The sequence below is a fragment of the Panthera leo genome, chromosome A2 (genome assembly GCF_018350215.1).
Source record: "Panthera leo isolate Ple1 chromosome A2, P.leo_Ple1_pat1.1, whole genome shotgun sequence".
Lineage (NCBI taxonomy): Eukaryota > Metazoa > Chordata > Mammalia > Carnivora > Felidae > Panthera > Panthera leo.
In genome coordinates, this window is record NC_056680.1 from 62222786 (window position 1) to 62237335 (window position 14550).

At 56.6% G+C, this 14550-nt stretch overlaps 1 protein-coding gene across 1 annotated transcript in view; it reads right to left on the reverse strand.

Moving 5' to 3' along the window:
• Nucleotides 1–14550, reverse strand: part of PKD1L1 (polycystin 1 like 1, transient receptor potential channel interacting) — a 117419-nt gene that overhangs the window by 19012 nt on the left and 83857 nt on the right. The window contains 10 exon segments of the mRNA XM_042913647.1: nucleotides 3225–3343; nucleotides 5085–5237; nucleotides 5526–5610; nucleotides 6585–6723; nucleotides 9380–9515; nucleotides 10381–10427; nucleotides 10821–10890; nucleotides 10978–11097; nucleotides 12232–12405; nucleotides 13649–13871. Of these exon segments, the coding sequence (XP_042769581.1) occupies nucleotides 3225–3343; nucleotides 5085–5237; nucleotides 5526–5610; nucleotides 6585–6723; nucleotides 9380–9515; nucleotides 10381–10427; nucleotides 10821–10890; nucleotides 10978–11097; nucleotides 12232–12405; nucleotides 13649–13871 (1266 nt within the window).

The window sequence follows — 14550 nt, forward strand, 5'->3', positions numbered from 1 at the left end:
GGTAGGTTCCCTCCTGGGTGATGTGTTTCCCACCAGGAGACACATAATGTCTGGTTCTTTCTTCTTTTCTTCATGGTGGCCTTTGTGGATGATTGATGCTTAGACTCGTTCATTCATTAAAGGCTGAAAAATGGTCCAATCCTATCATTTTGTTTTCATCTGTTAGCTGGAATACCTCTGTAAAGAGAAATATTCCTTCCCTGTTATGTGATTTCCCAGGGGCAGTTTGGGAAGACGGGACCGATACTTTGTTACCGGCTTTTTGAAAGTTGGTTCCCACATATCTGCCAGCGCCAATCAATTACATTTCTGGTGTCACGGCAAATCGATGGATATTTGATGAGCTTTAATTCATTGTTACCACGATCTCTATCATGATCTCTGATTTCATGTCTAATTACCCATCTCTGACCCACTCAAGCCTCTTCAAACTGCCTTCCGAGTCTAGTTATTGTTTCCTTGCTTACCAAATGTTCCAGGCTTATCTTACACGTTTTCTATCACAGACTTGAAATCATGAAATCCAACGATACCTGTTTCTTTTGGGTGGAAAACGGTATTTGTACACCAGGATCTAGGCTACAGTTGCTCATTGCCCCTGGGTTTTTTCTAGGCCTTTTCTTGGTAGACAGATGTAGAAAAAATTTTTTTCCTTATTAAAAAAAAACTATTATTTCATACTTATACTTTTTCTTAAAGCATTTCTTTGAAAAATTTTTCAATGTTTACTTACTCTTGAGAGACAGACAGAGAGAGAGAGACAGGGCTTGAGTAGGGAAGGGGCAGAGAGAGAGACACACACACAGAATCCGAAGCAGGCTTCAGGCTCTGAGCTGTCAGCACAGAGCCCAACGCGGGGCTCGAACTCACAAACCATGAGATCATGACCTGGGCGAAGTCGGACAGTCAACTGACTAAGTCACCCAGGCGCCCCTTTGTAAAGCATTTTTAATGTTTATTTATTTTTGAGAGAGAGAGAGAGAGAGAGAGAGAGAGAGAGAGAGAGAGAGAGAGACGGAGCATGAGTGGGGAAGGCGCAGAGAGAGGGAGACACAGAATCCAAAGCAGGTTCCAGGCTCTGAGCTGTCAGCACAGAGCCCAACGCTGGGCTTGAACCCAAGAACAGCGAGATCATGACTGAAGTCGAAGTCAGACGCTTAACCCACTGAGCCACCCAGGCACCCCAACATATTTACAGTCACTTTTAATTCAAAGTCAGGACTATAACGTTTTAACTTTTTCAGACTCAAATCTGCACCTCCTTTCTCCCACACTGAGAATTAGGAAGTCACAGAATCCCTCATTTGCCACATCCCACACGAACCAGAGCTCAGAATGAAGACAAGAACGCTGCGCTAATGACAAATACCCTTGTGGAACCCACTGGATGACTTTCTCTCTAGTTTCTCTGTTGTTAGGGAGCAGGCTTGTAAGGTCAAATGTTTTCATCTTGAGGCAAATTTTTGAAAATCCTATTCCTTTTCTGTCCCCTAAGTAGCAATTTCTTAAAGTGGTAGGAAATCCCTCGTTCTACTGAGGACAAGCAGATGCACAGAAACTCGATTCCTAGCGGTTGGCCGAGTGGCGGGTAGCCCACACGTACATTCTTTCCCACCTGCTTCTCTCCTGTAACAGAGAGGTGTCCCCCGTCTGTGCGGACAGTCCTCGTGCTCCAGGTGCCCTGGCCTCCCGCAAGACAGTGGGGTTATTTTTAGGCTCTTTCTACGGCAGAAGGTCCCGCACGGCCTGTCTCATGCCTGGGTCGTCTCGAGGTTTTGCTGACGCGCTTCCTGGAGCGGGGCCGCCGGGTCGAGGCAAATGCATCTGTGACGGTGTGGGGCTTCCCAGGTCCCCACGGGGGCGGTTCCATTCCACACTCACACGGGCGCTATGTGACAGCATCTCTTCCCCGTCAGCTCACCCACCAACCACTGCAGATTTCTGCACTTTTAGTCTGCAATTCACTCGCTTATGAGCCCAAGTGCTATCCTCACCTGTTGGCTTCCTGAGCCCAGTTTTGTTCTAAAGAGTTGTTGGTCTTTTTTCCATTTATTTAAACCTCTTCGTATGTTAAGATACTCCTCTTAGTTTGTCACTGTCTTTTTACTTTACGTATGACATCTTATGTCGCACCAGGTGTCTCTTCTTTGAGTCTGACGTCCCCAAATTTGTTTCCTCTTCTGTTTCTGGATTTTAGGTCACAGGGACGTTTTCCTCACCCACAGGTCACAGAGAAATTGACACGCACTTTCTTCTGGGACTTGCATGGTTCTGTTTTCACATTTAAATCTTCATCTGCTTGGAATTTGCACGTCTTATGACAAAAGCATCCAGTTATTTATTTGTTTTTACGCTTCTCTCATGACCGTTCAATTATTCCTGGTTAAAAGCTCCCTCGTTTTTCTGAAGATCTGAGATGGTGCCTTTGTCACACACTCACATCGGGTGGCATTTGCATTTGGGTCAATTTCCGGACCTCCTCATCCATTCCGTGGGGCCGTCTCTTATTCGTGTGCCCAGAGCCACGCTCTTCGGGGGCTGCGGTCTTACCGTCACAGTCAGCAGAGTGAGCCCCATGCGCTGGCTCTGCCTTCTGGGGTTTTCCTGGCCGGTTCTCCATGTTCCTTCTTCCAGAGTGACTCAATCATGGGCCAGAACGAGTGATGAAGGAGGAGGAGGAGGAGGAGAAAGAAAAGAAAACCAGAAAGGTCTGCTGGCCGTTGATTGAGCGTGCGTTACAGTTGTAAGCTAATGTTAGACGGCACTCTAGAAGACAGGTGTTGTCTTCCCAGTCGAGAAGAGGAGAAGAGGGCATGTGTTTCTAAGTCATCCTCACGTTACCCGGCTGCACTCGCTTCTCCTCTACCTGATGCCTGTGTGGGTCTCTTGTGTTTTATTTCCCTGACCCGCTAAACAGTCCTCTCAAATATGTGAAGGGCCCTGCGTTTTGCATTTTCGTTTTATAGCCTGTTACCTGACTCAATTCCCTTCTGCCTGTTTTCTTGTTCATTTTTGTAGGATTTTCTAGACTGTTAGTCATGGCACATGCAAACGGAAAAGACTCAGCCTCCTGCAAACCTGCTCTCTCTGGACCCACCGTCCCCTTGGTGCCCCTCCCCTGCGGCTGAGTCCCCACCCGCATGCCACAACCCCTGCTCCCAGGCTACCAGCGCCCCCTCTGCAGGAGGGTGGGAGCAGAGCCACCCCGTCGGGCCACCACCCACCTCAGGGCCACCCGCGTCCGGGTCTCTCTCCTCATCCTCTCCCTGGTGACGCTGAGCTGGGCCGCGGACGGTGGACGTGCCCAGCGCAGGCGGCGTGCTCGCTGTCGGGCAGCCACCATCTGTGGGGACGACAGCGCTGTGAGCCGGGGACCACGGATAAGGGCAGGAGGTCCCGCAGTCCGGACTGTTCATGCAGCCTGGGGCTGGGGGCAGAGTCACATACAGCAGGCGGGCAGGCAGTGGGCCGGTGGGGGGGGCAGGTCTCTGCCAGCTCTGGGGACAATGTCACTGTACAGGGGGAGCTGTCTGGCACCGACTGATTACAGGCATGGGTTAGGTGCTCAGGACGCCTAAGAAGTCAGAGACCCCTGTCCCGGGAGGTCACGTGGGTGGGGCCCTGGGGCAGGGATGCTCCCACCCCCTGCAGCCGTCGCACCGTCCTCAGTCCCAAGGAGGACAGGACGCACCGAGGGACACCTTGGGCGGGGGCACTTAGCCGCTAGCCCCGCATCAGGGCTGCACCTGTGACCGGGCTCAAACCGGAGGCCAAAGACACAGAAGGGCCAGCAGACCTGCCTCACAGGGGCGGCGACTGCCCGTGGGACAGAGGAGAAAGAAAAGAGACCAGGAAGGTGAGAGAAACCAGAGCCATGTGCTGAGGGCCACCAAGTGCAGCAGGCATGTGGCCGAGCCTTGCGGCCCAGAGCCTCGTCACCACCCAGGTGGCCTCGGTCTAATTACATCACTGCTCCCAGCTTCACTGGGACTGATCTTACAGCAGGTGCAGTGACGCTCCCGCTGCACGAGGTGGTGGGAGAAACACGCTGAGTATGAACAAGTGGTCAGGGCGGGGCACACGCACGGCATGTGCTCTCCATCACCAGGGGGCCGACGGGTTACTCAGGCAATCATGCCATAGGCCAGTTAGCCTCAGGGCTCACTGGTCACCTGAGGAAGGACGGCAGTTGGGAGAGAAAGGTAGGGGTGAGGCCCATCAGTGAGCTGGGGCGTGTCCCTGGTCATTCCACAGGAGGACACGACACCTGCCGGGGACCAGCCCGTACCCTTCTGCACGGGAGACCTTCCTCTGCCTTCGTGTTGTCCACCCCACCCGAGAGAAGGTTGCACACACAAGGGGGGTACTGATGGGAGGAGGGGGAGGAAGCAGCAAGAATTAGATTTGTTGTGAAACGCACATGACTTAGAAGTTCTCCAAAATCATGGCCAAGAATTCTACTTCTTATCTGCTTCAATAGTTTAAAGTAGGCTCATGGGGCGCCCGGGTGGCTCAGCTGGTTGAGCATCTGACTTCCGCCCAGGTCACAATCTCACGGTTCGTGGGTTTGAGCCCCATGTCGGGCTTTGTGCTGACAGTTCAGAGTCTGGAACCTGCTTCTGATTCTGTGTCTCTGGCTCTCTCTGTCCCTCCCCCGCTCACACTCTGTCTCTCTCTTTTGAGAGAGACATGTTTTAATAAACATTAAAAAAAATAGTTTACAGTAGGCTCAGGCCATGATCTTGAGGTTCGTGCGTTTGAGCCTCATGCTGGGCTCTGTGCTGACAGAGCAGAGCCTGGTTGGGATTCTCTCTCTCTCTCTGTCTCTCAAAATAAATAATAAAGTAAAAACTAAAAAAAATAAATACAATAGGCGACTGTTCTTGATGCTCTGATTTCTCCGGGATTGGGCCAGAGGTAAGGAAACAGGTCTTGAGTGCTCACGCATCGCGTACGGGCATGTGAAGCAGCAGAGAAACTACATCACACCCACGGGTCTCCAAAAACGCAGTCGAGTTTGAATCCAAAGAGGAAGTTCAGACCGGCCTGCGGAGGCTGGACCACGGCACCGAGGGCGGCCTCACCTCCTCCATCTCGCTTGCATGGTGGGCCGTGGGGGACCTTACACGTCCTTCCAGCTCAGAGCCCAGGCCCTTGGTGGCCTCGCGCAGAGACTTGGTGAAGAAATGTGGGTCGTCTCTCTTTCTCCAGGCAAAGCCCAAGGCCACGAGCCCGACCTGGAAGGAGAAATTAGACAAGGCACTGTCCTCGTCCCCCATCCCTGTGACCCACGGAGCTGTCTCAGTCACAGGCTCAGGAGCACCCTAGTGTCACCTGTCTGGGATTCCTTGCCCACCCACTCTCCGGGAGAGGCGGGTCCAGAGCCTCTGTGTCCCAAGGCTCCGTGTCCTCGAGTGAAAAATGGGGTTGGAGAGATGTCATCACGTGTCACCTGAATGGAGCCCTGGCTCCACGTCCAGGCCCCTGCTGACAGGAAGGGACCCCAGCAGGAGGGCCCCACTCACCAGAAGTGGCTGGGTGACAAAAACACAGCACAGCACGGACAGGGTCAGCAGGTGCAGCCACTGTGCACATTGTGTCGGGTTAAACCTGTCCCCAGGGAGAGAGCAGCCGTCAGTACCTGCCTATCTGTGCACAGGACACCAGGCCTGAGGGTCTGCGTCCTCGTGATGGTGCGACTGTGGGCAGCAGTGGTGGGCCTGTGGCGGAGAAGGGGCAGTGGCGGTGGGCGCCCTGTTGTTCTGCCCAAAGAAGGGAGTTCTATCTGTCTGGAGGGGATGTCAACCCCGCAACAGAGAAAGGAAAGCCCAGCACAGGGACAGAGAGCATGGGCGGGGAGGGGTAATAATAATGACAATAAACTTTGCATCTGCAAAGCACTGAGCCTGGAGGACTTCATTTGCTCCTTCTAAAATCTTACAAACTAGGTACTGTGAATGTTCCCATTTCACAGAGGAGCAAACTGAGGCACAGAGAGGTTTTTTTTTTTTTTTTTTTTAAGTAACTTGTCCATCATCACCAGGTGAGTCAATATATGCATGAAGAAAGGGAAGAGTCAAGGGCAGAGGGGCAAGTATCTTGGTTTTATGGCTGCTCCTCCTGGGCCCACAGGAGCCATGCTGAATGGCCCGCTGAGGAGCAGGGGACCCAGATGGAGAGGCCACCGTACGGACAGAATCAGAATCCCTGAGATACGTGCATCTTCAACAGACAGGGGTCGAGGGTTCCTCGCTGAGCCAGTAGCCTGGCTCAGAGCCCAGCTTCTTGGGAGCTTGGTCGCTGGACCTCTCCTTCCCGAGGAGGGTCTCGAGGCCTCGGGTGACACCCGGGGCTCCATCTGGGTCGGGCTGCTGTCCCAGAGCTGGCTGGCCAGGCCCTGGGGCTCTTGGGGATTTGTGTCCAGATTCTTCGCCCGCAGGGCCGTGGGAGGGAGACCGGAGGATGAAATTAGCAACGGCCACATCTGGGCTCACACTTTGCGTTCCCAGAAATGCAAGGAATCTTTTTATCAGTGAGAGACTTTCCCAAAGGCCCGAGGATATTTGAAAACCACTACTGCTCACCTGTACCCCAGAAATGCCGTCCCCAAGCCACAGGCCACAGACACCATCCAGCAAGTGGCCCACGCTGCGAAGCCCGACCAAGGTGGTGGTGCCCTCGGCCACTGGAGCACAGCAAGTCGTCCAGACCCACTGGTGGGGACTAAGGGGGAGCAGGGAAGAGGCACACGTGTTAACAGACCTCACCCCTGCCATCTGAGTGTGCCTGCTAATTCTATGTCAGTGGGCCTGGGTCATGGGTGTGCAGACATTTGGTTGAACATTATTCTTGGTGTGTACACAAGGGAATTTCCAGAGAGATGAACATTTAAATGGCTGCACTGAGGAGCACCTGGGTGGCTCAGTCAGTTAAGTGTCCGACTTTGGCTCAGGTCATGATTTTGCGGTTCGTGGGTTCGAGCCCCACATCAAGTCTCTGTGCTGACAGCTCAGGGCCTGGAGCCTCCTTTGGATTCTGTGTCTCCCTCCTCTCTGCCGCTCCCCCACTCGTGAGCTATTTCTCTCTCTCTCTCTCTCTCTCAAAACTAAACATTAAAAAATTAAAAACAATAATAAATAAAATAAATGGCTCCACTGAGTAAAGCCAGGTGCCCACCCAGTGTGGGTGGACCTCATCCAATCAGGTGAAGGCCTGAATACAACAAGAGGCCCACCTTCCAGGGTAAGAGAGAGTTCCTTCTGCCTGACGGCCTCTGAGCAGAACATCTGCTTTTTCCTGTCTTCGGATCTGAGCTGAAACATTGGTGCTCCTGGGTCTCCAGCTTGTGGACTGTGGGTCCATGAGAACTGCCAGCTTCCATGAGCACATGAACTAATTCCTGACAGTAAATCCTTTTATATATACACACACCTCTGCACATATGCACCGTGTTATAGGATTTGCATTTCCGTGTAGAGCAACGAGGTCTACAGAGCGGCCGGCTGCATGCAGTAACCACCGTTTCAGTCTGGGTGAAATGGGGACGCATTTCTCATATGGTCATTCTCAGGGCAGAGTGCTGTTTATACTCAGGATTTTCTACCAGAATTATGCCACAGTCTGGGCTACAGTCTGCTGCTGTATCTGCCTCACAATTTATAGTTTTCACTATGTGTATTGAGGAAGAGGAGGGGAAGGAGGGGAGAATCAGAACAAGAACAGAGAGGAGGGGGTGGAAGGAGCAGGGAGGAGGAGGAGGAGATCAGGGCCAGAGGAGGAGGAGGAGGAGGAGGAGGATGCAGGAGCAGGGGGAATAGGCGGAGGAGGAGGGGGGAGGACTATGAGAAGAGCAGAGAGGAGGTGGGAAGAGTGGGGGAGGAGGAGGAGGGAGGAGGAGAAGGAAGGAGCAGAGGGAAGAAGGAGGTAAAGGGAGGGTCAGGAGAAAAGCAGAGAGGAGGTGGGAAGGGGGGGGGGGGGGAGGGAGGAGGAGGAGGGAGGACCAGGGGGAGGACTACCTGAGATGAGGAGGGAGAAGAAGAGGGAGAAGGGGGAGGAGAGGGGGGATGGATGGGGGAAAGAGTGGGAGGAGCAGGAGGGAGAGGGAGGAGGAGGGAGGAGCAGGGGGGAGGGATGGGGAAAGAGTGGGAGGAGCAGGAGGGAGGAGGAGGAGGGAGGAGGGGAGGAGCAGGGGGAGGGATGGGGGAAAGAGTGGGAGGAGCAGGAGGGAGGAGGGGGAGGAGGAGGACCAAGAGAAGAGCAGAAAGGAGGGGGAGGGAGGAGCAGGGGGAGGAGCGGGGAGGAGGGAGGAGAGCAGGGCCAGGCAGAGGAGGGGGGGGGGGGGCACCTGGGAGCAGCGCCTCTCGCGGCTCCATTGTGTAATCTCTCTGGAGCCGAGCACTTCATCAAAGGGTCCCCACCCCCATCTCATGTCTCCAAGAGGAGGCTGCTGGAGCCCCGCTTTCTCGGGTGATTGCTCGATAGGAGGATCCCAACCTGTTCAGAGGCGGAAGGCGGTGCGGCTCTAGGGCCGCCGCCAGCAGCAGAAGCCGAGAAGCACCTGCTGGGGAGGAGGTGCTAGGCAAGGGGGGGACCCTTGGTGCACATACAACAGGCTGTCCTTCCTTGACGACCTCCTCGAGTCTGGTCTGCCGGGCTGAACCCCCAGGCTCCCGGCCCCGTGTGCGTGACCAGCTGTCGGCCGCAGGTGGCCGTCCTGGGGTGAGTGTGACCTCCAATTCCTGCGGGGTGGGCGCCTGCACTGCACGCCGCTGGCCCAGGGCCTCAACCGGTCACAGAACCCAGGTGCTCGACACCCCATCCCCCACGTGCGGGGTGCTGTGCCCACCACCGGCGCCAGCCCTGCCGACACCGTCCACACGGCAGCGTCCGCGGCTGGCACCTGCAGCTGGGACTTGAGGCCTTGGGTGGCCTGGAGCCAGGAAACACCACTCACACGGCCTACCACCCCGACCCCTGCAGCCACGTGCACCTGCCGGCCCAGGTCCCCGGCGGCCCCTTGGGTGGCCCTGACTGGCTGCTTGGCTGCCCCCACCGGGACCCCGTCCCTGCCGGCTCAGCGCTCAGCTCCTGCTTGGTCTGGAGCTGCAGCTACCCACTGCTGTGCAGCAGAAATAGTTGAAAGCATCAAATCTCAGAACACTCAAAAAAAAAAGTTAGGTCTACTCCTGACTTTTTAAAAGTCGTGACCAGACCCACGTAAGTAAACACTGGAAATGGCCAGGACTTTGGAACAAAACTGATGGCTGTTTCGATGGGCCTGGTTCATGTGTGACCAGAGCGTCCAGGGTCATCGGGCCCGACTCCCCAGGGGCCCAGGACAGGAGGGGGCCTGGCATTGCACACCCAGCCCCGACATCACCTTGTGCCCCCTCCTCCCCCTCAGCCCGCTGGCGGGGGTCAGCTCCGCAGGCCTCCAGCTCCGGGGTCGGACCGCCTGCATCGTCACCGCCTGCCGCCCTTCTGCGGGCCCCAGCGTGCCCAGGGAGAGCGTTACGCTGCAAAATACAAAGTCAGGACGAGGTTAACATCTCCGTGCATTCCGTCCTCTGGGGCCATACTGTGTCCTCTGAGCCACGGCTTGTGAGTGCTCTCAGGGGGTGGGCCCGGACCTCCTCAAGCCTCAGGCTGGGCAGGGGTCTGGGGAGGAGGCATGTGGCCCCGGGACCAGATCTTCTGCCTCTACAGAGACCTGTGGGGTGTCACCTGCCCTCCAGGGGGCTGACCTGGACCTGCCAGAGCAGTGGGGCTTTGAGGCTCACAGCGGGAGGGCAGAGAGGCCGCGTGGGGGTGGGGATCGGGCATCTCCAAGCAGGGGAGCAGAGGGGAGAGCGTCCTGGACTCAGGCCTGGGGACAGAGTCTCAGCAAGGAGGCGGAGATTCAAAAGCGTAAGGAGCCTCCTGTGCCCCAAACACTGGCCCAGACAAGAGTCACATGCCTGTAGCACAGTCACACTGGTCCCCAAAGAAGAGCCATGATGTGGCTGAGCTACTTCGAAGCTGCCTTTTAGCCTGCCCTGGGTCACAGGCCGTGTCTGCTTGTCTGGACTTGTCCCGTGTCCCCTCTCGGGGCCCAGGAGCCAACAAGGGCCTCTGCTTCAAGCGACTTGTCCCCTGGACACACCCCAGGCCCAGCTTCCAAACATCACTGCTTGTACACATGTGGCTTTCCCAACTCTGACAGCCACAGCCCTTCTCGAGTGGCCTCCACGGGGACTCCTAACAGCTGGCCTCTCTCCCCGCAGGACCTGCCCTGCGCACTGGCCCCAGCTGTCCCCATCCCTCCCTGGGCCTGACCAGCCGTGTCCAGGCCACGGCGGAGGGAGACAGCAGAGAGCCAGCCCTGTTGGCTGTTCCGTTTACCTTGTGTATCTTCCGAGCCTCTGGTGTCCTGCCATGGAAGTTAGGGCCTGATTTAAAAAGAGTCACATTTAGGACATTAAACCAGGGATTCAGGATTCTCAGGGAGAGAGCCTCCTTCAGGACATGCCCCTTCCTGTGACCCCAGCAAGATGGGTCCCTGAGACCCAGGACCCAACTGCCAGAGAGGCCCTTGCACGTGGCACCTTGGCGGGGGCTGCACAACCCCTTGTGAGGGCTCTTAGCGCACGAGATGATGCTTGCTGTCCCCACAACAAACACAGTGCAAAGGATGCAGGAGACACAAGGTCTGTGCAGCACACTGGCCTCTTGAAGAGGCTCAGCCAGGACGGAGGGGGCCCTCCCGGCACCTCCCCGTTCAGACCTCATCCTTGGCCACTGCCGTGACTTCACCTTTCAGGCTTTTTTAAACGCACACCTACCCTGTGCTGCCCCCATGGGCGCCCTCCTCGGGGGCAGGCAGGGCTTCACTCGGCGAGGCCCGCTGGGCTCCTGCGGGAGAAGGTGGCTGTTCAGGCAGGGGTCCTGTGGCGAGGGAGGACCCGGGACAGCAGGACCAGGCGGATGGGCTGCAGGTACCTGGCCGAGCCTCAAGAGCAGCGACAAGAGCTGAGCCGCGGGAGACACCAGCAGGGTGCACAGGAGACCCATCTGGAAGGACCCATAGGCCGCGTCGGGGGAGCCCAGAGCCCACGGGAGCTGCGGGAAGACAGCAGGACGTATGTCCCCCAGACCCATTCTGGGTTTAGCTACAAAGGTGTTTGATGCATGTGTACCCCATGTTTAACCAAAGTCCCTCTCCCTGAATCCTGGACCTTTAATAAAAAAACAGAAAAAGCATAAGGAATCTCCTTGCTTTTCCGCCATACGCATCTCTGCAGACTGAACAGATGTTTGTCAGTGCCCCTTCTTGCGAGGCACCTCTCGCCGCACCTGACTGGAAGTGCCAGGAACCTCGCCGCACCTGACCGGAAGGCACCCGTGTCCCCAGTGCATTGATGAGCCAGGATCACACACCGGGTGACCCCAGAGGGGAGGGCAAGTTCAAGTGTGCTGACCTTGGGCCCATTCCCGTCCCAGGGGGACAGGGCTCTTCCCTTTGCGCTGATAATACGTACCGCCGTCCTACCAACTCCACACACCTCTTACTCTTTTTTTAAAAGGCTCTGCCGATCCATTATTGCTATCACATGTACTGGGAACACCGTGCTCCCAGGTGGATACTTCGCCGGACAGGACCCCTCGGCACGTTCCCAGCCACTGCAGGGACCACGGACAGCCTCAGGTTGTCAGAAGCAGCAAAGCTGACTCTCTTCCCGTACCCCGAAGTCACCCTGTGAGCTCCCCACAGGAGAGCAGAGTCTCCGATCTAACTGCCCTCCCTCAGGTACAAGTAACCTCTCCATCACATGAGGGACGGCCAGGCCAGCGCTGCTAAGGGCACGCTAGCATTCCAAGGGCAAACGTGGCCGTCAGAACTGTTCTGTTGTTTGTGGTCAGAGGATTTTTAAAATTTGAATTAACTGCCAACCTTAAAAGAATCCAGGAGCATTTTCTAGGACGGTCCGAGCTGCTGACCCCGCTGGGAAAGTCCTGCTCTGTGGCAGCAGGAGGCCACGAGATCCATGTGGCAGAGGTAATGCAGCAGGCCACGGCCCCACAGGCCCCCCCAGCTCCCGGTGTCACCTCGGGGGCACTCGAGGCACATGGCCTCTCTCCCCTGCTTGAAACCTCTCCTAGGACTCTGAGTTTTGCTAATCCCTAAGTCTGGAAGGTGTCACACTATGGCTCTGGGGATTGGAAGCCACTTTACAGAAAAGCCAGCGCTCTCACCCGCTCTTGCCTCGAGGCGGTGACCAGGGCAGCGAGACACGCGTATGCGCACAGCAAGGTGAAGGCGACGGTGAGGCGCGGGGTGCGCAGGAAGCCGCTGGGCGAGCGCCGGCTGTACACGGAGGTCCAGACGTGGGAGTCTTCCAGATACTCCGTGAACTTCGAGTACAAGAGCTGGAACAGACCAGCGCGGAGACAGCGGCGGACCTGGGGCATCTGCACCAACTGCGGGAGCTCCCGCTTGGCGAGCAGTGACCTCCTGAGCGGGGATGCCCCTGGCTCACCAGCCGGACGCCAAGCTGTGTGGGCGCTGCAGGCCCCTGCCGACCCTCGTCCGCTCGGCGCCCTGGACGCCCTGCGACCCCACCTGCGCTGGGACTCGGGGGCTTTGGGACAGGCTGTCCCTCCGCCTCTCCTTTGTCGCCCTCAAGTGTCTTCACACCCTCCTCCCCAGAGCCTCTGTTCACAAACCCCTCCCCCAGTGGAACCCTCCCCCCCCCCCCCCCCCCCGCTCAGTGGAAGTGGCACCCCTCCCCTGGTGATCCTAATCAACTTTTCCAGCATGCTCCCCACAGCACAGTTAATTTTTTCTGGGCTTTGAGCACACCGAGGACCAAGAACGAGCATCCCCCTGGGTGTCCGCAGTAGCCCGGCAGCATCTGCTACATAGTGGGCAGAATGCCACGTACAGATTTGCACTGGGTTCACAAGGTTCAGTTCAACTCAAGGAATGCTTGGTGCTCAATGCTATTCCAGAAAAATTCATGAATTTGCTTTAAAATCATCACTGAAGGGGGTGTGCCTGGGTGGCTCAGTCGGTTGAGTGCCTGACTCTTGGTTTTGGCTCAGGTCATGATCTCAGGGTTCCTGGGATTGAGCCCCACGCTGGGCTCTGAGCTGATAGCACACAGCCTGCTTGGGATTCTCTCTCTCTCCCTCCCTCTGCCCGTCCCTGCTCATTCTCTCTCTCTCTAAAACAAAAATCCTGAAGATAACTAGAAAGTGCGAAATGCATAAGTGTTATTACAACTGCATAAAACACACTCACAAATGGGGTAAGATCAGGACAGATGCAGAGCGAGTTTCATAGCTGGTTTGTGAGGTTTTAGGGGATTCTGTCTTTTGTCATGACCCCCTGACCATGCCTGGACTGTTTCCTGGTCATTTTGGTGACCAGGAATCCAGGGCACTCACGTCTCTAACTAGCAGCCCGTTGGTCACCACAGACCACAGGCCACCGTAATTCTGTAAACGTTATTGTGGAAGAAAACCAACAACCCAAGGGCAATTCCTTCAGGCCTGCAGGCTTGCTCAGTGGCCGCGTCATTTACGATGCGGCCACCTTGACTCTAATTTAGTGCTGTTCGGAGAAGCAGGGCCCTCGCCGCGTCTTGCCGGCGGGTCAGTTGGCACCTACCTTCCAGAAGCCGGGTCCCCGGCGAAGGCAGCCCAGTTCCCGCTGCACGCGACCGTCCCCCCGGCCCGCCGCCAGCCAGCACTCGGCGGGGAAGAACCAGCGCCGTGCAGGCCCGGAGCCCAGCTCCTGTACCATGAGGTGGCTCACGTACCAGGCAGGACAGGGCCCGCGGCTGTCATGCCAGAGGCGGATCCTGCAGAGCGGGCCCAGCAATGCCGGGGCGCTGGGGACACACACACGGCAGCGCCTGGTCAGGCCTGGGCGGCGGGGGCCCCGGAGGGCGGCACCGGCCCCCATTCTCACTTTGGGGGCACATCGGACATGTCAACAAACACGGGTTACACAGACTGACCTACGAAGCCCCTCTGGGATGTAGGGGGTGGACAGGGCTCTGGGACGTAGGGGGTGGACAGGGCCCTCAGGCCCCCACAGCCACTAAGAGCAACGCCCCTGGCCGTGCTGGGCGCTGAGCACACACACAGCTTGTCCACGCGGGCCCCTGAACCCAATCCACTCAAACTCCTTAATGCATACATGTCTGGCGTGGACTAGTCTGGAGTTAACCTCTTCTTGATGAACACAGGACACTCGGAGCCCATACGGATCGTACATGAAATTCTCCAGGAGAACAAACCTCGCAGTTCTCCCATGCTTTCCGGAAACATCAGGAGCCTGTACTCCTGATAAATTACCCCTCTCCGTCCGACCACAGGGTCTTACATAGCGTTGCTCTCCCAAGCAGGGTGAACCGAATTCACTGAGTGCTGTCAGTACCATAGGAAGGGCTGGGTGTCTGACCCTCACCAGCGGATAAACCCAATACCCCTCCTCCCTCCCTCCTGTGCTTAACCGGACTCTAGTCTACTTCACACAGCCCTGGGAGCAGTGTTACAAATCCGTCT